We start from the raw sequence: 25,765 nt of genomic DNA on the forward strand, positions 1-25,765 counted from the left end.
CTTTAGACGTGTCTGTACACCGCACAAGACATATAGATTAGGCACTTGAGGATTAGACGGTACTACAGCTTGGGCGATATAGCCCTAATTGAGTAGAATTCATAACTTCGAAGAACCCCATCCGAGTCCTCGTGCATTACATAGTGATACATGCCGAAATTCCCGTAATATACATCTTTTTACTGTAAACCGAGCCCTTTCACAGAACCTGTGTGGCGACTGTGCCAACGGGTCGCTCGACAAACTCCATGACGCCATTGATGATGTTCTTCCTGGCCTCCTCTGACGCAACCTTATTTCCAGCTAGGTAGTTGAGCCACAACAACCTTGAAAGTCGTTCGTCGTCGACAGTTCCTAGGATAGTTTTGACGGGCTCCTTGCGCGTGCTGTCGTTGTAAGTGATAGTCATCTTTCCAGCACCGTCTCGAACGAGAAGAAGCTCGTTCTTCTTGGCCACCTGCCCTCGTTGGAATAAGACCTTGAAATGCTTCATGGCCTGTCCAAACGCCTCGTCGTTGTAGTCTGGGTTGCGTGCTGAGCGAGCCTGGACAGCTCTAACAAGACCGTCGCGCATGTGGGGGAAGTCTGTATCTCTAACGGGAATAATGCGGAACGCTGAGCGGCACCCAGCTTCCTTCAAGAGTGTGTTCCATGTCTCCTCGCCTTCGCTAGCATCCTGAAGAGCCTTTCGCAGATTCTCCTTCTCGGATGGGATCAGTGTCGTAGCAAGAGGGTTGATCTTCTTAACCAGGTAACGCTGGAGCTTCTCGACATCCTGGGTGGCGACGTAGAAGCCCACTACATATACCTCGAAGCCAAGGAAAGTCACTGTTCTTGTTCCCAATCCGACCAGCGTAAACTCGGTTCCATGCTTATCCGTGACGGCGGCTGCAATTGGGCCAGCTGCAGCTCCAGCTGATCCAACGTTCTCAATTTCTAATGTTCGTGGGAATAATTTGATGGTTGTGTTGCCTGTAGGAACAACCTCGTTTCCATCTTCATCATGGATAACCACTTTTCGCTTCTCGCCCGCCTCTGTCTTGAAGGCCTCTGTTGGTACTTCAGTATCGCACTTGATCGCTGCCTTTTCTTTTTCTCCCTGTGCCTCAATAGCCTTTTTGAGTTTCCATGCCGTATAAACGAAGGAAACAATACCGGCGATGGCACCAGCGGCCAGAAAGGCCGTGCGGTTCTGTTCGTAGTCTCGTCGCTTCGAATTGAGCTGGTTTACATCGAGATCATCGGTTAGACGGCCTGATCGCTGGGAGAATAGAGTCCGGCGAGTCGTTGGGGCGATGGCGCATCTAGTGTGGACTGATGCGCGAAGCGCAGGGCGGAGAGTTGAGGGGCGGAGCATCGCGGGGTTTCAGGGCAGGATATCGAGGATCACACCACTAGCCAACAAAACAAAACAAAACAATGTCTATCTGAGCAATAAGCAAATTGATAGACCTCAATGGTGATGGTCTGAGTTGCTAGTCAGGAACCTGTGATCACCTCAGAAAGATGCGGAAGAAACGGGTAAACCTCATCCGACCAAGCCCCACAAAACCAATCGACAAGCTTAATCGATTGCCTGCTTACTACGTCAGCGATGCCATCGCGAGGGTCCTACCCTGTACCGATAGGACGTCATGACGGAGATGGGCCTCAGGGTATCAGAAAAATTGACTGCTGGAAGCATAAGAGACGAAAATAGTAAGACACTTTATGCTTCTTAGGGTATAGTTCTTAGACTACTTATTCTTATACCCTAAGACTTAGGAGGCCATTTTCTCTGCTACCCAGTAGATGGGTATTGTTTTGTGATTTTTAGCATTTGGAAAAACCAAAGAGTCTCGCTAATGGTAGCCGAGCTACTCTGTATAAGATGGATATATATTCACCTCACCTGGAACCGAAGCGTGACTTTTGATTCATGCGCGAGTTCTATCATGAATAAATCCACTAAATCAGTCATTTCCCACTTCTCATATGTACACATACCTATTCTGTACAGAGGAGGCAGCGCTAATATTCTTATTATTTTCTCTCCGAATACCCGTATTTATTGTAAATGAGCTCTTGGGCTTATTACTGGCTCAAGCCTCATGCGGGACGAGATTGACTCACAATTTCAACCTCAAATCAAATCATTACGCTTACCTCCTTCATGTATGTGAATGTATCCAATGCTTGTCATCTTCCCCGCAGCAACAACTGACCTTGGACATAAGGCGTTTATTTTGTGACAAATAGCCAAAGAGTATGGAATGGGTTGCTGAGAGATATGCACATGTGGATACGCTGAATATGCCATAATAAAATAACAAAAGTTCATGGAATCACATGAACTGAGGCTGTTAACAATTATAAAGACGGTTCTTGCCAAATTTCAGATGTATGAACCAAGCACGCGGTTTTCTGAAACATGCATCATCCCTCGCATCAAAACCACTAACTAATCGAAACAACAAGTCACACACGACCATCACCATCACTATCACCACCATTCCTAGACCCGCAGACTTCAAACCCCTGACTTAACCAGTCTCGAGTGACAAAAAAAGACCGTGTCAAACCCCAAACCCCACTACGGCCATCCCGCCCGACTACGACGTAAGGAGGAGATCTAGGCTGAGGATCATCTGGCCTGGGCTCGCTCGTCTCATTGAACGGGAGTCACTTGAGAGAGTTTGCAGCGCAAGACTGTAGTATAGCGGCAATTTGCAGGGAGCGCGGCTGAAACCAATCGTCTGGTGCAGGGTAGTAGGTAATAAATACAAACGCCTCGAATCGTGCCACCCCCGTGGATACTTGTCGTTCTTCATCATTTGGCTGTGTCATAGGCCTTGTTTTCCCTGCTTTTGAGGTACCTACTACCCAAAACCCCAGCAGCCCAGTTACGCTACCGCTGTCGCTACCGCGCGCCCAAGCCAACCTAACCTAAGCAACCTAACTTCAACCAAAAACCGCCGCCCCGTTTCGGCTCTAACCTTGCCTTGTCAATTCAATTCATACTCTTATTATTGTTGTCGCCGTCCCCTTCAACGACCAGCATCAGCTTCCTTTTGGTCGCGATATTGATTTTTAGACCTACGAGTGAACCTGCTGTCTCCGCATCGCTACTTCGAATACTATTGCTGTCGACCGCCCACAGAAGGAACCTTGGGACCGCCCACAGCTGCTGCTGCTGTTGCTTAAGAATCACCCTTGTGATCCCTGATTTCCCTCCGCCTTAATCCTGCCCAAACTCACACCGAACAACGTCACCACACAAAGTTTCAAATCTCTGTGAAGCGCCTCCCTTGCCAACTACCAAAGACATGGCCGCTGCTGCCACTCCTGCTGCCGCCGCGAGGCCAAGTCCTGCCCCCGCCGACGAGCGGGAAGACTCACGATCCTCATCCTCGTCAACCTCCCCCGCGCCGGCCGACAACGAAGAATCCGACTTCTTTCTTGGAGCCAACGACTCGCAGTCTAGCATAGGGGTACCAAACTTTCAAGATATGCAAGTCGAGGATGCCTGCCAACCGCCCGTTCATCGGTTGCCGAACGAGATCCTCATCAGTGTGTTTGCTAAGCTCAGTTCCACATCCGATCTATTTCACTGCATGCTTGTTTGCAAACGATGGGCTAGAAACACTGTGGATCAACTATGGCACCGTCCTGCATGCACAAACTGGAAGAACCATGCCAGCATCTGCCAAACTTTGGGCATGGAGAACCCTTCTTTTCGATACCGCGATTTTATTAAGCGCCTGAACCTGGCCGCTCTCGCCGATAAGGTCAACGATGGTAGCGTCATGCCTCTTTCGGTTTGTACTCGTGTTGAGCGGTTGACTCTCACAAACTGTCGCAACCTGACCGATTCTGGTCTGATTGCTCTGGTGGAGAATAGCAACTCATTGTTGGCACTCGACATTTCCAACGACAAGAACATTACAGAACAGTCTATCAACGCCATCGCCAAGCACTGCAACCGACTTCAGGGACTCAACATATCGGGTTGCGAGAGTATTTCCAACGAAAGCATGATCACTTTGGCGACTAGCTGTCGCTATATCAAGAGGGTTGGTTTTGCGACAGTATCGAATTTTTGCAATAACTAACTATTTATAGTTGAAACTCAATGAATGCGGCCAGCTGCAGGACGACGCTATTCACGCTTTCGCCAAGAACTGCCCCAACATCCTCGAGATTGACCTTCATCAGTGCGCTCGCATCGGCAACGGCCCAGTGACATCCCTCATGGTCAAGGGTAACTGTCTACGGGAGTTGCGGTTGGCAAACTGTGAACTTATCGATGATGAGGCTTTCTTGTCACTCCCCTATGGACGAACCTTTGAACATCTCCGCATTCTCGATTTGACTTCATGTCACCGTTTGACAGATGCTGCTGTGCAAAAGATTATTGATGTGGCCCCTCGCCTCCGCAACCTTGTTCTTGCAAAGTGCCGAAACATCACCGACACAGCCGTTCATGCTATTTCCAAGCTTGGTAAGAACCTGCATTACGTGCATTTGGGTCACTGTGGGAACATCACCGACGAGGGCGTCAAGAAACTTGTACAGAACTGCAACCGTATTCGATACATTGATCTTGGCTGCTGCACCAACCTGACGGATGAGAGTGTTAAGCGTCTTGCTCTCTTGCCTAAACTGAAGCGTATCGGCCTTGTGAAATGCAGCTCTATCACTGATGAATCAGTTTTCCACCTCGCTGAAGCTGCGTATCGCCCACGAGTGCGACGAGACGCCAGTGGAATGCTTGTTGGCAACGAGTACTACGCCTCCAGTCTCGAGCGTGTCCATCTGAGTTATTGTGTCAACTTGACCCTCAAGGTTCGTTGATCCTTTGTCTAACCTGTCACTATTACTGACATTTCACAGAGCATCATGAAGCTACTCAACTCCTGTCCACGACTGACCCATCTGAGTTTGACTGGAGTCGCCGCCTTTCAACGTGACGACTTCCAGCCATACTGCCGACAAGCGCCTCCTGGTATGTATCTCGAGACTGGTTTATACTACTGCTAACTGGATTATAGAATTTACCCAACACCAAAGAGATGTCTTCTGCGTCTTCTCTGGTACCATGGTGTCCAAGTTCCGCGACTTTCTCAACACTTCACCACAGTTTGAGGATATGTGGGACAATGGCTGGAATCGACCAGCAGTCTTCGGTTCACGACGCCCTGTTGCGGCCAGCCAGCCAACAGCACCTCCTGGAGAGGGAGCTGACGACGAAATGGTTGATGATGAGAACGACTATGAGGGTTTAGACGGTAGCGAGATGGTTGTGGATGCCCAAGCACAGAATCCCGTCAACGGCAACGGAACCGTGAACCCCAATGGATTGACGAACAACGCATTCCAACAAGCTATCCCTATACCTCCTCCACTTCCTGGTTTTCCAATAGGTCAGCACCCTGTATTCTTCCCGCCGTACACCCGGTTCTTGTCTTCGTCGCCATTTTTGCGACAAGATCCAAGACTGCTCAGGCCGATGTTTTTTCAGACCAGCATTAACAACATGACAGAAGGCGGAGTGCCACAACCTACGACCAGTCAAGCGAGCGCAGCACCCCTTGGCCATGGGGGCCCAGCAAATGGAGAATCCCCTAGTGGCGCAAGCACAGCGACGATCCACCGGTCGCAGGAGAATGGAGATCAATCTGACTCGATGAACTAAACAACCAGAACTTTGCTTTCGCTCACTTAGACAACGCACCAGATTTGTTTTGTGTTTCTTTCCCCTCTTCATGGTATGTGGATCGCTCCATCTCTTTGACGGGACGTTACTAATGGTTGGCAGAATTAGATTATGCGTGCTTGCACACGGACGGTATGGCTAGACGGGACAGAGCGTATCAAGGAGTTTTGTGTTTGCATTATCCTACGAGCCGCTGTTTGCGGCAATGACATTAACGGCAAGAACCAAGTATACCTATACCACAGAGGGCACAGATAGGACCGGGAGGCTGCGGCAATTGATCACTCACATTAACATTCATGAGCTTTGGTTTTATGTACGACCTTTGATAGTAGTTTGAGCACCCTTAGTGGTCGCAATTTATTGCACCGCGAACACTCGTCGGACACTTGCCTGAACCATTAGAACGGAGAATATAATTTATACCTCAACTTCTAAGATCCTTTCAGAGATAAGCCCTGTATTCAAATTACAAAGGGTATATTAATTTTAATGTTAAGAAATGAATATAACTCTGGTGAGCCATTCCAACTTCGACTAGACTCGTACAATTTGAACGCTACTGCATCTCGCTATCTTGACAACATTGCTAGACCTTCTCGTGACTTGTTCGCGCACTCGCATCAGAGTTGGGATGTGTGCTATCAGCCATGTGACGAGTCATCTCAACATAGTCATATGCAAACTCGCCCAACTGTCCATCATCCGTACCAAGCTCTTCCTCCTCGGGAGAGACGCGCAAAGACAGACCGGGGATGAGGTTAAGAATGAAGAGCAGAAGGCAGGTCAGTACAAAGGACCAGGCGAAGCAGGCCAGAGTGCCGGCAATCTGGTAGCCCAATTGGACCCAGTTGCTGTCAACCCAGCCGATAGGGTCGTACTCTGCACCATCAAGAGAGGCGATGGATTTACTGCAGTGAGTTAGCTGTGTTACTTAAAAGGAATGGGAAAACATACGTTCCAAAGATACCGGTGAGGATGTTACCAACCATACCACCAACTCCGTGGATAGCAAAGATATCAAGACTGTCGTCAATGTTGATGAGGAACTTGAGTTTGGTCGCAAAGTTGCACAGGACACCACCACAAATTCCGATAATGACCGCACCCCAAGGCTTGACAAAGCCAGCAGCGGGAGTGATGGCGACAAGACCAGAGATAGCACCGGAGCAGAAACCAATGGTGCTCCACTTCTTCTCAAGACGATAATCGAGTAGGATCCAGGCAATGGCACCGCATGAGGCAGCCAGGTTGGTCACATAGCATGCCATGATAGCGCGGATGTTCATAGCAAGAGCTGAACCACCATTGAAGCCAAACCAACCGATCCAGAGGAATACCGTTCCGAGAACAACATGAGTGACGTTGTGAGGGCGGTAGGGAAGACCATTGTTGCGAGAGTAGCCAGTACGCTTGCCGAGCATGAGGGAGTACGCAAGGGCGCATGTTCCTGAAGCGACGTGAACGGGGCCGCCACCGGCAAAGTCATAGCTGGGAAGGTTGAAGAGCCAGCCGTTGGCGTTCCAGGTCCAGTATGCGATGGGGTCGTAGACGATAGTGGACCAGAGGAACATGAAGACGATGGCCGGGAGGATACGACCTCTGTCTGCTACAGCACCAATAGCAAGGGCAGGTCTATCAATGTTAGTATGGTGATTAGAGGTGATCAGCGAGAGACTCACGTAATAGCAGCAAACATGCCCTGGTAAAGACAAAAGAGAATATCAGGGAGAGCATCAGAGCCATTGGGCTGTGCGAGCGTCTCCATGAGACCGAACTGGGTGAGATCGCCCAAGAAGGCATTTCCAGTTCGTGAAAAGGTCAAGGAATAACCCCAGAAGAACCATTGGAAGCTGATGACAGCAACCGAGATCATGGACAACAGGATCAAAGTCAGGGCCGACTTGCGACGAGCGAGACCACTGTAGAAGAAACCCACGCCGGGAATCATGAGAAGAACGAGCACGGCGCAGGTAACCAGGAAGACCAAGTGGCCCGTCTATTCACTATTAGCCAGGGACATGCAGAGGCTCTAGCAGCACATACCTCATAGAAGATATTGAGGTCAGATACGCCAGACGAGTAGCCATCGTCGGCAGAGTCGTCGGTGCCATTGTAAGGAGTCGCCATTGTGACAACACTATGCGGTTATGAGACGCAAGCTCTTGATCCAAACCTGATGCAAGTCCAGCTTAACTTTGACAGCTAGAAAGAGTGGGATGATGGAGGTCCAGGGACTCGGGTCAGGAAGGCTTGATACTTATTTAAAGCAAAAAGACCCGACGCAGCTCGCGACGAGCCAAGACAGAGTGTCTATGGCGACCAGGGGAGGGTATGGTAGATAGTGTGGGGGATGCTTGATAAGACGCCCGCAAGTTAAGCAACAACGGGAAGGCCACTCCGTTGGATTGAGCCGAAAGAGCCACATGCTCGGGTTGATGGGATCTAAGGTATATCCATATATGGAACAAGGCGATGCCAATAAGTTCAAAGAGTCAGGTGCCAAGAAGAGCTGGTAGATGATCCTCCACAGCCCTAAACTCATCCCATGATAAGCTTGAACACAAAACTCGTTGTGACAAAGCGTTGAAATTGAGTTGACAGGCTCATTGTGTCACAGAGATGAGGCCTTGGTCGTGTTAGCGGCCCCCCTGTTAGTATGTTCCTGAGTCTGGCACACGCATGTCGTTGCTTATCACGCCAGCATTCCGATTCGGTTGTATTAGGATGGACGCCACGCCCAGGTTTAAACAGCCGGCACTGATAAGCTCAGATATGCCTATAGGGCGCGTCTGGTAGTAGTCTTGACTTGGCAGTTGGTCCGCGATGAATATCTTTTCTTGGCTTTGGGTGGTGCAGGCATTCGGGGGTTTGATGAGTCGGTATGCATTGTATTCGGAAGAAAAGAGAGGAAACGCGGACTAAGACTAGGTATGTTGTACCCCTCTCTGACTGAGATGAGGAATCGAAGGAATATGCGGCCGCAGATATTGTTATAACATTGAACTTGGCATTCTGATTCGCTGCTGTTTAGTATATTTTAGGCTGGAGATCCTCCAGAGAGGCTTCGATTCTGACACTGCCTGGATGAGCTATGAGACCAAATTTAGATGGCGAAAAAGCTCCGAAGAGGCACTCATGTCCGAACACCCTCTTCTGGGATATGGACTGAGCTTTGAGCTTCCCCAGACCTGACGGAGTGCATATCCGACGCATGTCCGTGTCGTTTATACTTCTTATCTGACTTGACCTGAGTGTTGTCCAATTCCAGTAGGAGATGTTGATTGAGATTCAATAGAAGGTATATGATTGGATAGTTCTTATCTCTTGGCAGGTTTGGTGGAGTGCTTAGCGTAGAGACCCTGAGCCCAGGGAATGTGATCCTTGTCCTTGTATGTCGTGTCGCTCGGCCGATACTTGATACAGGTAGCGAGACACCTTCATGTGCAAGTAGACGTGTGTAAATTGTTGTTATGGCTAGTCTGGAGTTCTCATAGTGCTTATTGCAAAACACCAAGCTTTGCTAAATATCTGACTGTGTTGCCTCGGGCTCTGGGAATCAAGACCTCACGTTGTGTGGTGGTACTTAGTGATATCGGTTCCTGAGTGTCTGATAGTAAAGATACAGAGACGATCGCATGGGACAGCATTTGTCGAGATGCCTGGAAGATTTGACATGATTGACAGCTCTACCCCGGATTTACAGATGTTTACTATGCTTTTGCGCCCGCAACGCCCTTGATAAAACCTTTGTTGCGCGCGTCAGCATGCGGACTACCCGCTCTTTGGGACGCCCTGAATGATAGACGTTCATGTATATAAGGTTGACCTGCGTCTCGTGGCATGTCCAACATTTCTCGAAGCTTGGGCTTATTCCAATGTCGAGGAATCTCTGATTTTCTTCACTCTCTTCAAGGATCGACCCTCGTTTCGCTTCGCTAGTCAATCGCAATGTACACGATAGCTTGACCGGCCGCTTTGACAACAGCCCTCCCAAACCAACACACGATTACCGGATCGATTCGAGAGATACCAAAAGCACGTCGGCACTTGATCACTCGTTATTTCGACACCTCCGCATGCCTTGTCGGATACCAAGGCGCCGACTGTACTAGCTTTTGATCAATATTTCAGCTCCGCCCCAGGTTGTCATACCCAAAGTACATCATGAGTGGGATAATTGAACCTCCATAATGATATGACCAGAGTTCATTGGACTGAAGGGATTATGCAAAATTGGTTCCAACTTGGCATAGATAAGGAAGCGAAAGAGGGAGTGTTGGCTGTGACCTAGTTCATCCGTGGCGTGCTTAGCGTGAGATAAGGAACTGGGCATACCACAAGGTAGGACAAGCAGATAATGCAGTGCGTAGAATGCATTCTCAGATGTATCGCACTCATGATTGAACCCGACTGCTGGACAATTTGAAGATGCATGTGTGGTCACAGGGAAATATGCGTAGTGGTGGCGTGTCTTGTTTGGGTATCTTTTAGACTGTGATTCTTTCGATTGCTCAAGTAGTCTCCATGTTTACTGAGCAGCTGTGAGCTTGAAGCTCCAAGCGAATATGCGCGTCTGCGTTTTGAACTTCAATATGAAGTAAGACTGACGTTGAGCTATTCCTTGAAATGGACAGTAATCCAAATATGGCGGTTACTGCAATTCTTTGAGTCAATCCGTCATAATATTGCAGTAGCGTTGCAGCGTCGTATCGCTTTGCCGTTGGAAACAACCTAGGAGGTTAACCATCATCGCTCAAGCTCGGCCTTCCATTCCTTTTCCACTTGCATGAGCTGTTCGGCGACCATGCGTGGTACTTCATCCTCCTCGAAAGCCCTCCTCTCCTCGTTCGAGATCCGGTCAAGGACATAGTCACTGACAGTGCCTCTGTCTCTTTCTCCATCCGAGGGGCGTCCTATTCCAACAGCTATTCGCACAAACGGTGAGGTAGGATACTTATCCTGTGACAGCTTGTTTTTGACGTCCTTGATGCCGTTGTGCCCCCTGGGACTTCGATCCCAGGCTCTGAGAGAAACAGCACCTTTCTTCGCCTCAAGTTCGTCATGTAAAATGATCAGACTGAGTGATGAAGGGTCTTGTTGCTTGACCATATCGCTCCAAGCACGGGCAACAAAGCGACCAGAGATGTTCATAAGAGTGGGCGATTGAACTAGAGTGTACTTTGGACCTTGGGATACTAGGCATGATTGGCCCCCGAAAGTCTTCTCTTGAAATGAAGGGTTGCGCAGAACGTTGGCGAGACCATTGAGAGCAAAGTGACCAGCTGAATGAAGACTTTGGTATTTCGGCAAAGGATTTCCCAAGCTAACAACTAAGAACCGAGGGTTGAACATTTTGATGAGCCAGTATAGGAGGAAAGTCGAAACCTGTTAATAGGATGAGAAGGATAGGTTGATAAGTAAATGATTGGCCGAATTTGTATTAGATCAAACCAATTTACTTTTGTTCCTTTGCCGTATAATATAACGCGATTCGATATTGAAACGGATCGTCAAACTCTTTCCCAATTGCATTTCGAGATGCAAATCCACGCGTGATCACGTGTATCGAATAAAGAGCTAAACACAGCCTCCATCGCTGACGTCGATCATTTCGATTGGGCTGCTAGGCACTAACAGGTAGTAGTGTGGCTGAGCTCCAGTTTTGTCGTCACTCTTCACTCAACTTCCATGTTTATTACCATCCTCCTCCTGTAATACCACCAGCAATTCAACCATATACCCTCGAGCGCGCATTTGCAAATTACTGCCAAAAAATCACTCAATCAAGACGAGAAAGCTCTTTTTATAAACATAATATTTCAACATGTCGTGGGCGGGTACGAGAGCCATCACCCCGCAATCAGGAGCACAACAGATCAGAACAGAGGGGTCTAACATGAGGCAGGGTTCAAGAAGAATGTCAACCGCGCGACGACGCAGGTTATGATGAAGACGGGTACGCGACTCGTACGAAACGAGGAGACGAAGCTGATTGTGCTATAGGGCACGTGGAAAAGACAAACGATCGCGATTATGAAGTCGAAGAAAGGTCAGTAACACCGAAGCCACTGAAAGACCACGTCTAACGGAAATAGGCGATTCAAGACCATGGAAGCAGCTGCTTTGCGACTACAAAAGGAATCAAAGGGTTATCTCGATTCTCTCCGAGGTACGCTCGTCATCCGCAACACCATATGATCTTCTGTACTGAACCCTGACTTAGCTATGACTGCTTCGCAAATGCGAATTGCCGAAACGATAGATGCATTCTATGGCGACGCAGGCGCGAAAGACGGCGTTAGCAGGAGTTACAAACAGGCAGTCGAAGATCTAGACGCCGAAACCATCAAAGCCCTAGACGGCCCATACCGAACCACTGTCCTCGACCCCATCACACGATTCTGCGCTTATTTCCCCGACGTCAACGAGGCGATCAAAAAGCGTGCGCACAAGCTGCTCGACTATGACGCCCTCCGCGCAAAAGTGAAGAAGCTTGCCGAGAAACCCGACAAGGACGCCACCAAGCTACCACGTACCGAAAAGGAGATGGAGATGGCAAAGGTCGCTTACGAGCAGTTGAACGAGCAGCTAAGCACCGAACTGCCCCAACTTATCGAACTTCGCGTGCCATACCTAGACCCTACTTTCGAAGCTCTCGTCAAGATCCAGCTACGGTTTTGTGCAGAAGCCTATTCGCGTATGGCGCAGGTGCAGCAGTATCTGGATGCCGACACGAGAGATCAGTACGCCGAGGGGCAACTGGACGCCAGAGTGGAACAGGTGTTGCAGGAGATTCGTGAGTTAAGCATCAGCGGTACGGTATAGGCTTTGGTTTGGATTTGCATCTCATCAGGATTGGGGAACGGCGTATGGAACGGTTGGTTGTTGTTTGTAGGCATGTGCTAGTATCATGAAGATTCATGAGAAAATAGGTGCAGAGTCCTTATGGGCTTTCTCAAGTTCTACTGTATATAGGCGGATCAGTTTCTATAATTTTATTATTACGCGCTTTGCTCTTAGGCGAATACTTGCTGTCGTTGACTATTCAACTCCGTAACCTTTTCCTGGGTTCCCAGAAGGCTCTTTTTGAATCATAGAATCAGGAATCTTCCCTGGCGTCCCCACAACAAGACTGGCTTAGTCGGTATTGATATCAGATTCAGATCCCGCAGACTCAGGTTTCTCCTCGGCTGGCAGCTCAACCTCCGGCATATCGACCTTTAAATCCGTGTTCTCGGAGTTTTCAGTCTTCAAGTCTTTGCCCTTTGGATCCTTGGCCTTTGCCACATCTGCTTCTGGCATCTCAATCTTTGACCCCGACTCCTTTGGTTTCATAACCTCTGGTTTCACGGATATCGGATTCTCTGCCTTTTGTTTGCCTTTCCCTTTCGTATCCTCCATCTTCGACTCTTCAGACTCGGGGTTTTCAACTTCAGGTTTTCCATTCATGACGGACGTCACCTAGTGTCCGACATTAAAACCATTCGCCGTCCCAAAGAGATCGCTTATACTCAGTCGTCTGCCCATCGCCTGCATGGCGGGGCCAGCTTCAGGTCCTTGTGTTGTTTCGACAGGACCCGCAGAGCGCGCAATCTTCCAAGCTTCTTGGATAATGGCGGCGTTCATCTCTCTCGTCTCATCCTTGTCGTTGTGGATCCACACTCCTAGGACCTTGTCGCCCTCCTCCCAATCGCCCTCGACCTTCATAATCACGAGCTCGCCAGAAACTTCAGCATGGGACACCCGTGAGAGATCTACAATCACATTATCAAGCCCTCTTCTGTTAAGGACAAACACGCAGGCTCGTGGTTGTTGGGCAGGATCCTCGGAAGACGGACTTTGCGCGCAGACAAACATGGTGCCCTCCACGCCAGACTTCTCCCAACTCTCAGAGGTGCTATTGAATGTGTAGATAACAGCGTTGGCTGCTATGCTGAGGATGGTGTGGATAGAGGGGAGATAGCGCTGGAGCACAGAGAGGTTGAGTTCGGTGTTTGTGCGTGGAGGCGGTGGCGCGTAGTCGGTATGTATAACTGCGGCATCTGATTCGTAGTCTGAAACGGCCGGTATGCGGTTCGAAGGCTGACGGGTGTGTCGCTGCTTTCGTGGTGTTTGTCGACTCATGATGGTGGTTGTGGTGTTTTGAGGTTGGGCACAATTCACTACCTGTGAGACTGGTAGCCAGTCTAGGGAACCTGATCGGTAGGGAAATGTCAAGCTATTTCGTATGTAAGACCTGTCTGAAATGATGATCGAGTGTCGCGTGATCGACGTTGGTTGTGGTATGCAAGATAAAGTCAAAGGCAGGCTGGGTATTGTTGACAGGCACGGTTGCGCATTCTTGAGTGCAGCACCTTGGGCAGGTAGCTTATCGATAAGGCGCAAGATGACGCTGCCGCGGGGCGTTGAGTTCCTAGGACCCTTCCTTAGTACTCTGTACATCACAACTAACCAAGACTACGACAACTCCGACGTCATACGCGAAAGCTGAGGTTTATCCCTTCATAACCCCCGTTTTTGCTTATTTCAACATTCTTTTGGTGCTGCCGCAGTCGAGAATCATCTCTTTGACTCAAGTTTATGGTTAAGCCAGGTTGTTCGAAGTCATGATCTAGAGAACGACAAGTCGACCTCCAAGCGATACCTCGAGCCGACGCCGTGTGTATGACTCGTCTCTCTATTCTAATACTATAGTAACGGCGTCCATGGCAGAAGAAAATGACCAGTCCCCTGGTTCTGAGCTAGGGGATCCTACATCCACGACGCCTCAGTCTCTCGCTAAAGCTGTTCATGCCCGACGATCGGAATTCGTGCGACCGCATAGTTTAAAGGTCAAGATTGGAACATGGAACGTTGCAGCGTGTACGGGGACGGATAAAGACCTTGCGACATGGTTCACATGCGGTGAAGGCTTGGACGAGCAGTTGACAGGCCTCAATCTTTCCAAAAATAGTGCCGTGGAAAAAGATGCAAAAGACAATGGCAGTTCCGAGCCTCTGCACTTGACTTCTGGAGATGCTATCGGTTTGTATGTGCTGGGACTACAGGAAATTGTAGACCTTAACACAACCAAGGATTACATGAACCGTGCTGTTTACACAGACACAAGTGCTATGGATAAATGGAAGGCAGCTTTGGAAGCAGCATTGCCTAAAGGCTACGAACTCATCACGGCTGAGCAAATGACTGGCTTGTTGCTCCTGGTGTATGCTTCCCCTGAAATTGCGCCTACCATCAGCAACGTCAGTACGAAGCAGGTTGGCACGGGTCTCTTGGGATATTTTGGAAACAAGGGAGCCGTTACAACGAGACTGTTACTTGGCGAAACAACGCGCATGGTCTTTGTGAATAGCCACTTGGCTAGTGGTGCTGGCTCTTCATACTTGGAGCGTCGCTGTTGGGACGTTGGCCAAGTTCTCTCGCGAACTCAATTCGACCCAATTGTGCACTCGGGCGTCGAAGAAGACGAGGGAGAGAAGATTGGAGACGAGGATCTTGCATTCTGGTTTGGAGACCTAAACTTTCGGCTGGATGGACTACCCGGAGATGATATAAGACGAATACTCACGTTGCATGCTCGAGGTGAGTATGGCATAAACGAAGACGAGTCGAAACCACTTGGCGAGCAAGGTGTCATTGTCATGAAAGGTTCCGATAGTGATGAAGAGTCATCTTCTAGGCCATCTCTGCATTCAAGGGACGAAAGCTTTGATACCGCCAGCGACCTACCGGACCCTGATGACTTCCCCGAAGACCCCAGTCAAGATCCCACTTCGTTGCAGGCTACAATCGACTCTTTGATTCCCCATGATCAACTGCGGAGGATCATCAAGCAGCGGAAATTATTCCATGATGGCTGGAAAGAAGGACCAATCACTTTTCTTCCGACATACAAATACGATGTTGGCACGGTTGGCCTCTTCGACTCAAGTGAAAAGCAAAGAGCTCCAAGTTGGTGCGACCGAATTTTGTTCAGGACTCGAAAGGACAAGCAGGATTACGAAAATAAGATCAAAGAGGAAGAAGAAGCGAAGAAAAAAGACGAAGAAATGAAGTCTAGGGGACTAGAAGAGGATGAAGACGTGCTCTTTAGTTACGATCCCGACGCTGACGGAGAGGATCCCATGTTGTCCACTGACAACCTCGGATATGATGAATACGATGACAACGATGAGCCAGAGGCAGAAGAGCTCGTGACAAAAGAAGGCTTTCGGGATCGAATCAACCTCGAGATTTACACCTCTCACCAACGCATTGCATCCTCAGACCACAAGCCTATCACTTCAATCTTTACGCTCGACTATGATGCTGTTGTACCAGATCTTAAAGCAAAGATTCATGCAGAGGTGGCAAGAGAACTAGACAGAGCGGAGAATGAGGGCCGCCCAGGCATTACCGTTGTCGTGGAAGGTAGTGAGGGCAATGAAGATAAGATTGTCGACTTCGGAGAGGTTCTACCTCTAGAGAAGCAGGCACGCCATTTGACGGTTGCCAATACAGGGAGTGTCGCAGCGACCTTTTCGTTTGTGACGAAGCCGACAACAGATGAAGGAGATGATGCTATCCCTGAATGGCTGAAGACGTCATTCGTGTCCGCTGACGAAGAAATCCAAGGTTCCCTGGGCACTACTGTCACTTTAAACCCCGGAGAGACGGCTTTGGTCTTGTTGGAACTCCAGGTACAAACTGTCCCTCACATCAGGGCCCTGAACGAAGCCCGTGCCAAGATCGAAGAGGTTCTAGTTCTTCGTGTAGAGGATGGCCGAGATCACTTCATTCCTGTACGCGGGGCCTGGAAGCCCTCTTGTCTAGGTCGCTCTATGGCAGAGCTGATAAGAATCCCAGATGGAGGTATCAGAAAGTTTGTGGAGGACAAGGGCATAAAGGGAGCGATCTCTTACGACTCAGCCGTACAATGTTCAGCGCCGAAGGAGCTCTTCAGGCTTACTGAAGTAGTGCAAACACTTGTGGAGCGTAGTCTCGCAGAGGCGACGATGCTGGAGGATGAGGTGCTACCGAGAGACCCTGGATGGCCTCTTGAGTCTTCAACTTGGAGGGTTGCCGAAGAGGACATGCAAGATGCAAAGGTCAAACTCGTGTCTGCCCTCGATAACGATAGCTCTCTACTTGATGCGCTCCCACTAGAATGGTCTGCATCCTTCAAGTTAGAAGTTGTCTGCTCTATACTCCTTCTCTTCCTCGAATCGCTTACAGATGGTCTCATTCCTACTCATCTTTGGGCCAAGCTCTCTACGTCTTTACCCAACGTAACCTCTGTACCTCCCACTGCCTGGCCCGACACCAAGACCCGGGTTCTCGACATTCTCTCTACAGCACCAAACCACAATATCGCGTTCGTCTTTCTCACAGCCACTCTGTCCCGCGCAGCGTCGGAGCTAACGCCTGTAACAACTGATCCCAAACCCGGTCTTTCCCGTCGTCTAAGCTTTCGCCGAGGAAACGCGCAAGATGAGGACTCAAAGAAGCGGAAGATGAGAGAACACAGATACGCCGAGATAGTTGGGCCATTGGTCTGTCGGATAGACGAAAAGGAAAAGGGCGCAAGGGACAGGGCGAGAACGATAGTAGAAATGTTCATAATGCGTGATGAGGGGAGCTAGAAGCGGCCGGGTCGCAAGATACGAGCTTTGTGGGCAAGTTTTTGAACATGACGTTAGAGATGCGCTGAGAAGGAAATTAATCTGGGGTTTTGTTTTTTGGGTTGAATAGAAGGTATACCGGCATTTTCGATGTGTCAGCAGGGCTGGAGGACAGGATACGACAAAGGGGTTAGAAAAGGTCAGTGCTAGTCTATAACAATGAGAGATCAAAGTCGTGAACAAAGTTTGAAGAGTCAAAGGAAGTGTACAATTGGTGGGTGTATCATGTCTTTGAAGAATTAGCAGGTTCATGCTTTGTATACAAGGCACTAATGAGGAACAAGATACAAGATAGGTACTCTTCACATTCCTTCAGCTTTATGGCTTCTTGGCACCGCTCCCCTTGTTTCTGTTGCTTATTAGTTCTATCAGCCGTCCGTCAATGGTGATGGTATCACTTCTTGGTACTCAGCCATTCCTTCCTTAGGTCGCTGTAACTCTTGTATAGAAGACTCTTACTGTTTTCAACAGCCCTTTCCCATACATGAAATGTCCCTTCTAGACGTCGGTGAGTCACTGCAGTTATATTTTTTACTCGCATGATAGTACCTGCAAACTTGCACTGCTCGTTCTGTTTCCCCATCGCTTTTTTCGGTGGGCCACCGAGTTTCCCTTTTCTTCCATCATCTCCCATTACCTCTTCTCATTTTTCCTTTGTTCAAAAACAAAACAAAAATCATTTTGAAACAGCATTTTCTCTACCTTTTTGACCGTATTCTTTCAGTTACGCGCATAGCCTGGCGCCGCCTCTTCTTGCTTTTGATACGAGACACCGATTCTTAGGAAATCATCTTGGTATTTTCAGGTACCCAGGTGAGAATGCATGAACACATAATACTCCTTGAATATCCTTTAACCTCCTCGCAGGAACAGTCATCATGGGCACTCGCACAGATGTGATGTCGTTCTAGAAACCCAAGGCTCACCACACGGCCAAGCTGCCTGCAGTCTACCGACGCATGGTGCTTTACCAAGCGGAGACTCTGCTCGATAGGCTAATCGATATACGTGATTTTGCCATGGAATATGTAGAGGAAGACGCTCTGTTGCATTATGCTAATGTGCTTCCACTTCCTTCTCCTGACGAGCAGGAGGAAAAAGACCTAGTTGAGTCTCCAGAGGGCAACCCGGTCCCGGACTCGGACGAAAACGAAGAATTTGAAGCTTGCGAAGATCAACTTGCGCAGCAAGAGAATGCACACTTGGAGTTATCTGAGAATATTGCTGCCGTGGACCAACAGGACAGTGGTGCGTTCACTGGTACTACCGATGTCGACATGGAGGACACTGAGCCTATGTGGGATGGCGCTATCCACGGTTATGACTGGCCAAATGTCGAGGAGCCATCTGAGTATCACTCTGCGTCTAGTGATGAAGAGGACGAGATGACTGATAATGCCAAATTCGACCCTTTCGAAGCCTCTCCCAGTACTACTACTCCTGAGTCGAATACATGGCTCACAAACAGTCCTGATGCTCCCCACAGTGTATTCTTTAATACATTTGTCACGTTCCCAATCGCTTGTGCCGGGGATGGCCAAGGAGTCCTTTCACCTGGAGTTGAATACTCCGATCCTCCTCAAGGCCCTGCTTCGGCATGGTTGACTAACAGTCCCGATGCTCCCGAAGGAGTCGCTGAAGCGGAAACCTCTTCCGAGACTTGGCCTGGTGATGGAATTGGATCTCTGCCGGTCGATCACCATCTTTCCATATCACAAGACAGTTTGGATAACGAAGAAGACGTGGGGTCCTTGTCTGATAGCGACAGTTCAGACGAGATCACCTCCCAAGCTATTGATGACCAGATCGAAAAGCTACGACTCGCACCGAGCACTCTTCTACACCCACACGGTTGGTATTGGCCAACACATTTCCTCGACGAAATCGCTACCCAAGTCGAAGAGTACGAAGAATACGTTCAAAAGAAGAATTTTCTCATCAAGAGCATCTCCAAGAACAAGACCCTATCACGAGACGAAACCGACAACATTCTGTGCGAGTTCGTACACGAGAACATCGTGCGCAAACCCGTTGTAAACGCTGTGCAACTCTTTAAGCTGAAGCGTTTTATCGATAATGTCGTGCGATTCGTTCTCGCAACTCAAAGAAACATTGACGCAATCGATGCAGACATGGACGAAGGCCGCCGACGCCATTTCTTGCCGTTGGATTCACCGTTGCGCTTCCGAAGCAAGCGCCTTGGGAGCTCTCTCCGGTTTGTAACCAGCGTCAATGATGCGTGGGAGAGAGGCCAGGATAATTGGGGTATGCCGCCCGTAAAGATAAAGCGCGAGCAAATATAGGCTTGGATGGCAAGACTGGGAGATGGATTCACAGAGCCGGATCTAGGACTATACACGCTTGTCTTTGGTGGGTATTAACGGACACTTGCTATTGGCATCGACATTTCCGAGGAATAGGTTGCGAGACTGAGTCAAATTGGAACATGTAGATAAGAAGTTGCAAATCGGCAACTTGGTCATCGAGATTGGGCTGCGACGTCGAGAGAGCTTGGTGCCGTTGGAACAAAGGGTTTCGCCAATATTTGAGAAGCCAAGAGAGAGGCAGAGGAACCAGGACAACGCGTAGTAGATGGAACAAACGTTAAATGGACCATTCTGTCAAAATTCTCGGGTGAAGTCATGTTGCTGTTGTGGCCTCACGTTCAATAGCGGGCAGTGCTGAATTTTCGATGCTCGTCTTGTCGGCTCGGGCCATTGGCTCAATGCCGATAGCTCCCAAACGAGGGAGTCAGTTCGTCACAAGTCAAGTACTATCTCTAAAAGTTCCTCCATCATTTGTCACGGCTTCGTTGGGAGTTCTCATCGGGTCTTCTCACACTGCCTCGGGATGCGGAATCTTTTCCATCGGAGCATCTTGTAGTTATCGTTACAATATAAATAGAGAAGAGTTCGTCTCGGTCGTCACATAGTCATTCCGCTAGATCTCGTAGCTTTCAGATACAAGAGCGATGAACATTCGGTAGATATCCGTCAACTAGGCGTAGAAATGGGTGTCGGAAAAGGATTATTGGGCACAGGCTCCCGCTGGTAGGTCGGATGGGGGTACCAATTCTTCTCAAACATCTGCGCCACCCAATAGAGTGAATGGTCCCAGTCAAACTTGTCCTGATTACCTATGTATCTGACATCCTCTGGGTCTCTTCCAAGGTCAGGTATGTTCACTGGAAGTAATGGTCAGTTCCCTCTTGAGATTGTAAGTTGGTTCCGTCTACCTTTGCCGTTGTTGGCCTTGAACTGTTTCCATACAGAGAGATGCTGCTTGATACATTCGTCCCAGCGGGTCTGTCTGATGAGATCCAATTGATCCCCCGCAAGGCCTGCGAAATGCTCAGCGTCATCTTCTTTGTTTTTGGGCCATTTGTTGCAGTTGTAGTAATGCCAATGGGTGAGGATGTTATTGCAGCTTTCATGGAGACTTTCGACGAATCCAGGTATCGAGTATCTTGGCTTTATCTGGTCAGTCATCTCAACGCAAACGCATGCCATCATCAATCACCTTAGGTCCAAAATTGTCCCTGGCATGTCGATATCGATCTGCGGTCATGCGACTCGATTCGCGCAACAAGATGAAAACGACGGTGTACATGGTAAACCACCACCGATTTTTATCTTGGCTGAAGAGCCAGTCAACATCCCTGAGCAGCTTTTCCTTATATATTTCGAGGACCCAGTTGTACACAAGGTTATCAAACTGAGCGACTATCATGCGCGGAGCCGATATCTTGCCGTAGAGTGGGTAAGATTTATCTTGGGTCTCAGGCTGCATGCCGAGTGTTTCATCGCCTTGTATGTAGAGGGATCCTACAGTGTGTTCTAGGTGCTGTCAGTTTCTCCGAAGTGATGTCGATAAGGCCAAGGGATAATGACTTACGGATGGCGCACCACATAATAAAAAGGTTTCCAAATACCTCCACCTCTTTCTTATCCTCTTGAGACATCGAGTTTCCCAATCTCATTTCTTTCTGAAATCATTGTCAGTGCTATGAATAGTTTGTCTCACCTGATCACTCTTACAGTGAGTTTCATAAAACGTATCATTGCTAACTGATATGTTCTGCAAACAACAAGCCGACCTTCGTGTCCTGAGGCCAATTCCTCTTGGATTGTTTGTAGTAATGCTGGGAGCGCATTTTCCACGGTATATTGCCTGACATTCTCGGCCGTCTCGTAGATGCTGTTGAGACAATACGTTGCCAACTCCTTCTTCTTGAATGCCATCGTTCCCGAGTGGTTATCGGTCCAGTATCGAGCTGTGACATCGCCGTCTTGGGGGGTGAATTGAACAACGTCCAAGAACATTGGCTTCTTGCAAAAATCTTGGGACACTTGAATCCTCACGATTCTAGGCTTGCTGAGGCGACCTGGAATGTCTCGCATCTCGATGCCCTTCCATCGTCGGGTGAGGTTGAGGCCGCCGCTTCGGTAAAGCACAATTTCGGTGATTCGGAGTCGCAAGCAGGGAACTCGGTGGATCGTCTTCGGAGAGGTCTTGGAAAATCTTTTGCATGTTTTGCATTTCCCTTCGGGATTCCTGGGGTCAGGAAAGCACTGTTTGTTTTGTCAGCATCGCCGTGAAGTAGAACTAGAGGTTGAGAAACGTGGGGAATAGCAGAAAGGCTAACTATAGGCTCGAGGAACAGAAACCAGAACGGTAGATATCTAGTCCAAATCTGTATAACCCAAATAAAATCTTGGCTCTCATGCCACCAGCAGTCAAGTGTTCTGCTATTCCCAGGGAACAACATACTTTGATTTTCTGAAATCGACAACGAACACAAGCTCCAATTTCTCTCGTTTGCCGAACAAGCTCACGTTCCTCGCTTGTCAATCGACGTCTTCCGGATGGGGCCATTGGCGGCGTAAGGGCGTTGCTAGCGTTCACGTCGTGGGTATCTTCATCGGCCTCGCAAAGATCCGACAAATACTCGTCCTCTTCTTCGTCTGTCTGTCCGTCGGACTGATCATCGTCATAGGCTTCGTAGTCGGAGTCTTCATAAAGCGATGCTGCCTCGGAGGATGAGTCCTGATACAAGGCGTCGGTGTCGATGGGAGATGAACAGACATTTTGCTCGGGGGAAGGCGAAGGCGATCCACGGTTTGCATAAGCATCGCTCGCGTACCCTTCGGAACCAGAATCTCCAATGGTCATTGAATCTAGACGTTGAGAAAGAGTGTGAGAATTAGTGGCATCGTTTTGAGAACCTTCAATGCTCTCTGTGTCGGTATCATACAGGTCATTTACTGGTTCACTCCTCTCTCCCAACTCCCCGTTGGTGCCACCATCGTCGCTGTTGACATCCTCAGGTGTGTCGTCGACGGAATGGCCTCGAGTCACCGCGAAAAGAAGAAGCTTCGTGGGTTGATCAAGAACTGTGTTCTCGCAGGGCTCATGGTGGTGTTCGGAATCATTCTCAAAATCGATATTACCAAATTTTATAATAGGTACCTCATCATCGTCAACAGAATCGTCATGTTGGGGATCTTGAGCGGTACTGCAGCATAAATCGGCGAGACGTTGATGGTGCAAAATAGAGGAGTCGCATGTCGTTGAAAAGTTTGGTCCAGGAGTGACTGGTATGAGACCAAGGTTCAGGCTTGATTCTTCCTGAAGTCGGGTTTGTGGACGTGCAGGCGCAGGTACAGGCGATTCTTTCTCCTGTTCTGGGGATAGGAGCGGTCTCCCTTGACGACCAGGTACTGATTCAAGCTCTGGCTTGGATTGTCTTAGTTCCAAACCCTCTGGATCTTCACCAGATGGATCCTCCAAGTCTACTTCGGGTGGAGAAGGGAATTTCCCCTGGTCCTGTTGCCCGTCGCTTCGGGTCGCAAGCCCAAAACCTAGGAACCGCTCACAGTATGGACTTCGCCGCGTTGATATTGGGAGATGGTCCGAGTGCGCTGGAGACTTCTGAACAACACTCCCCGAACGCTGGACGTTCCCGACTTTTACACTCCCATCGTCGGCATGTGCACATGTACTGCCGGAAGCGACATTATCTTGACCAGGGTGTTGTTGACCGTTCTCTGGCGACAGACTCAACTCGGATGGGCTTGTATCCTGTTGATAAACGCGCTCATCCGAATGAACCAGTGGCACATGGCCCTCGATGCCTGCATTATCATTAGAGCTGAGTCAGTGCTCTTTGTTTGTTTCATAGGCTCACCACTGTTTAGATGTTGGTTCGAGCAATGACGTTTCAATCGACGAGAGTTGGCTGCATGTTCGGTATCCGCACGTTTCCGACGTTTCTGTGTCACCAAGAGAACCTGTTAGGATACAGAGCGGAACGAGTTGACACATTGGAATGGTTCCCGGCAATTTGGTCCTCCAGTTACACAGATTGGTACCCCCCGCGTCGTCACACACTGCCTAAACCAGTAGGGCTCTACAGGCGGTCCCAGGGTCCGGTCAAGCATGTGCTTGACGAGCAGGTTACTTTACAGGAGGCGTTCAGTGTAGTGGATGGCCTCTGGCGTAAGAATCACGCTCCAGAGGGATGAGTTGGCATGTGGAGGAGTATGGTTCGTTCGTTCACTTACGAGTTTCTCAGCCGAACGATTGGCTTCAACATCCATACCGGCAGCTAGAAGCGGTGTCCCATGCGGTTAGCTTGGCAGCTATCGAGACGCATCCATCCATACCTCTCTACTTACGACGCGATATTCGTACAGCGACGAGGTGTCGGTGGTCTTACGACAGTCGGGAATACTTGATCGGTAAGAGTGACGATGCAGGAGCAATATCCGCGGTCTCCCTCAGGTGAGGTGCCCAGGATTCACCCACTCGTCGCCCTCGAGCCCTTGTCTGAAGGGAGATGCAGGGGCGTTCGTTCTACCACTCCCAAGCCGTTGAGTGAGACAACCACATCCTTGTCGACTACATGAAATGATCCTTGTTCAGAGAGGCAGTTGGGCATCTTGAGAGTCAGTTTTCCTGTCAAAATGAAATGTCCTACTCCTATTGCTCTTCCCAACCTTTTGAGGCTTCACGACTTTCAAATTCGACATATTTTTAACATTTGATGCTAGTTCAACGTCTAACTTTCAAGGTTTCCTAGTCTTTAACGGATGGATCCTGTCTCAAGAGATACCGCCAATCAACGACAAGGTTAAACAGCTGGCTTGGATCCACAGATGCCATGTTCTGCCGTCACCGGTCAATCTGAGTGGTCAATAGTACAGGGTTTAGGTTTCGCTGGCGTTGTCGACGGGGATAGGCCATCTCGGCTTTTTCGGAGCTCAACCTCAAGTCAACAACGGCAATTAGAACATTAAAAATCACTGGCATCCCGTGTTGCTATTACGTATCGCAATGTCGGATAGGAGCAATCAATGGTGATCTTTTGACTTCATGAAATCCAACTATCCTTCAACAATACAGCATATCTGAGGTTGTTGTCTCTCTCGTATTTGAGCCAGTCACCATCCCAGTACTGATTCCATTGAAGGGGTACTATGTACAAATTCCGGATCTTCGCTTGAAGACATCTGAGACGGAATCGGCTAAGTTGCCTTGACGGCCCGCATCGGGAACCTACATAGATGGACAGGCTGCCAGACGGAGAAATTTGAACAAGGGTGAGTAGGTAATTAAAAGGAACTTTTGAATATCTCAACTGAAATGAACGCAATTCAATAGCTGAGACACGATTGTCAGTAATCGATGAAGCCAAGCATTCTCGCCTCTCGTTATACAGCCGAAAGAATCTAACTAGTACTTGATTATAACTATACGTGTCTCGCGGTCATTACATGAGAGCCGAACATAGTTGAAAGAATTGTCTGTCTCAACCAAGCCAATCTCGCGGACAACAAATCCATGGTGTCTTTAGTCACACTGTGGCATATCTCGGCAGTTACATTTGTGCAGTGGTGCGATTCTCGAAGCTTACACATGGTATGTACGTAGATTTGGTCCACTGTCAAACCAGAAAGATCGGTCATTCATAACAAGGAAAAATTTAGCATCAACTTAGGCGAGTACTGGTCTAGATTCTCACGAGGTTGGTCACTGTAAGCGAGTTTCTGGGCAAGGGCCGCTTCCTTAGAAAATGCTCATACAATTTCGCTACCGTAAGGGACAACGGGAGACCCGAGATCTTCTTGACAACCCTTGTCTTACAAGACATTGCATCAACGTCAAGGTAGTCAAGATCCGGCTATACGTATTCGGAAGAAAAACATACCTGCGTGTTCGAGGCCGCTGACTATGTTCAAGTGTTGTTATGGCAAGGTTTCAGAACTCGACAGACAGGTATTTGAAAGTTACCTGAGCCAGTCAAGCAAGGCCCTCACATTGTGGATCGAAAGGCATGGCTATGTGTATCTTACGATTACTTAGGAATGGACTAATATTGATATGAAAGAAACCCAGGAATGTAGAT

The 25,765-nt window shown here is 48.9% G+C and overlaps 9 protein-coding genes across 9 annotated transcripts; 4 read left to right on the forward strand and 5 right to left on the reverse strand.

Moving 5' to 3' along the window:
• Positions 1 to 113: 113 nt before the first annotated feature.
• On the reverse strand, positions 114 to 1,736 carry EDB82DRAFT_486726 (chalcone-flavanone isomerase-domain-containing protein). The gene has a single exon (XM_025730574.2). It carries the CDS (start codon positions 1,355 to 1,357, stop codon positions 200 to 202), a length of 1,158 nt encoding a protein of 385 aa, XP_025589686.1. The 5' UTR covers positions 1,358 to 1,736; the 3' UTR covers positions 114 to 199.
• A 1,323-nt stretch (positions 1,737 to 3,059) lies between these two features.
• On the forward strand, positions 3,060 to 6,137 carry EDB82DRAFT_47634 (uncharacterized protein). The gene is made up of 4 exons (XM_025730573.2): positions 3,060 to 4,052; positions 4,102 to 4,824; positions 4,873 to 4,984; positions 5,031 to 6,137. Exons 1-4 carry the CDS (start codon positions 3,306 to 3,308, stop codon positions 5,672 to 5,674), a joined length of 2,226 nt encoding a protein of 741 aa, XP_025589685.1. The 5' UTR covers positions 3,060 to 3,305; the 3' UTR covers positions 5,675 to 6,137.
• Position 6,138: 1 nt separating this feature from the next.
• EDB82DRAFT_47915 (ammonium transporter AmtB-like domain-containing protein) lies at positions 6,139 to 8,275 on the reverse strand. Its single transcript, XM_025730572.2, has 4 exons — positions 7,742 to 8,275; positions 7,378 to 7,694; positions 6,653 to 7,330; positions 6,139 to 6,606 (listed from the first exon to the last, which is right to left on the reverse strand). The coding sequence occupies exons 1-4, from the start codon at positions 7,823 to 7,825 to the stop codon at positions 6,285 to 6,287; spliced, it is 1,401 nt and encodes a 466-aa protein (XP_025589684.1). The 5' UTR covers positions 7,826 to 8,275; the 3' UTR covers positions 6,139 to 6,284.
• Positions 8,276 to 10,237: 1,962 nt separating this feature from the next.
• Positions 10,238 to 11,202, reverse strand: EDB82DRAFT_47944 (peptidyl-tRNA hydrolase). Its single transcript, XM_025730571.2, has one exon. The coding sequence runs from the start codon at positions 11,048 to 11,050 to the stop codon at positions 10,445 to 10,447; it is 606 nt and encodes a 201-aa protein (XP_025589683.1). The 5' UTR covers positions 11,051 to 11,202; the 3' UTR covers positions 10,238 to 10,444.
• Positions 11,203 to 11,220: 18 nt separating this feature from the next.
• EDB82DRAFT_486738 (BAR domain-containing protein) lies at positions 11,221 to 12,724 on the forward strand. The gene is made up of 5 exons (XM_025730570.2): positions 11,221 to 11,535; positions 11,604 to 11,654; positions 11,702 to 11,747; positions 11,794 to 11,867; positions 11,922 to 12,724. Exons 1-5 carry the CDS (start codon positions 11,523 to 11,525, stop codon positions 12,521 to 12,523), a joined length of 786 nt encoding a protein of 261 aa, XP_025589682.1. The 5' UTR covers positions 11,221 to 11,522; the 3' UTR covers positions 12,524 to 12,724.
• Positions 12,725 to 13,822, reverse strand: EDB82DRAFT_532745 (uncharacterized protein; the record flags this gene model as incomplete). The annotated part of the gene is made up of 2 exons (XM_065609257.1): positions 12,725 to 13,128; positions 13,180 to 13,822. The coding sequence occupies 2 exons, from the start codon at positions 13,820 to 13,822 to the stop codon at positions 12,836 to 12,838; spliced, it is 936 nt and encodes a 311-aa protein (XP_065465586.1). The 3' UTR covers positions 12,725 to 12,835.
• A 450-nt stretch (positions 13,823 to 14,272) lies between these two features.
• On the forward strand, positions 14,273 to 17,608 carry EDB82DRAFT_47951 (Endonuclease/exonuclease/phosphatase). The gene has a single exon (XM_025730568.2). The coding sequence runs from the start codon at positions 14,404 to 14,406 to the stop codon at positions 17,317 to 17,319; it is 2,916 nt and encodes a 971-aa protein (XP_025589680.1). The 5' UTR covers positions 14,273 to 14,403; the 3' UTR covers positions 17,320 to 17,608.
• A 709-nt stretch (positions 17,609 to 18,317) lies between these two features.
• On the forward strand, positions 18,318 to 19,661 carry EDB82DRAFT_471183 (uncharacterized protein; the record flags this gene model as incomplete). Its single annotated transcript, XM_025730567.2, has 1 exon — positions 18,318 to 19,661. The coding sequence occupies one exon, from the start codon at positions 18,318 to 18,320 to the stop codon at positions 19,659 to 19,661; it is 1,344 nt and encodes a 447-aa protein (XP_025589679.2).
• A 690-nt stretch (positions 19,662 to 20,351) lies between these two features.
• Positions 20,352 to 24,298, reverse strand: EDB82DRAFT_471184 (uncharacterized protein; the record flags this gene model as incomplete). Its single annotated transcript, XM_065607962.1, has 9 exons — positions 20,352 to 20,542; positions 20,594 to 20,828; positions 20,878 to 21,182; positions 21,253 to 21,343; positions 21,396 to 21,929; positions 22,129 to 23,492; positions 23,546 to 23,648; positions 23,922 to 23,965; positions 24,166 to 24,298. 9 exons carry the CDS (start codon positions 24,296 to 24,298, stop codon positions 20,352 to 20,354), a joined length of 3,000 nt encoding a protein of 999 aa, XP_065465587.1.
• Positions 24,299 to 25,765: the final 1,467 nt, after the last annotated feature.

Source organism: Fusarium venenatum (genome assembly GCF_020744135.1).
Source record: "Fusarium venenatum strain MPI-CAGE-CH-0201 chromosome Unknown EDB82scaffold_1, whole genome shotgun sequence".
Lineage (NCBI taxonomy): Eukaryota > Fungi > Ascomycota > Sordariomycetes > Hypocreales > Nectriaceae > Fusarium > Fusarium venenatum.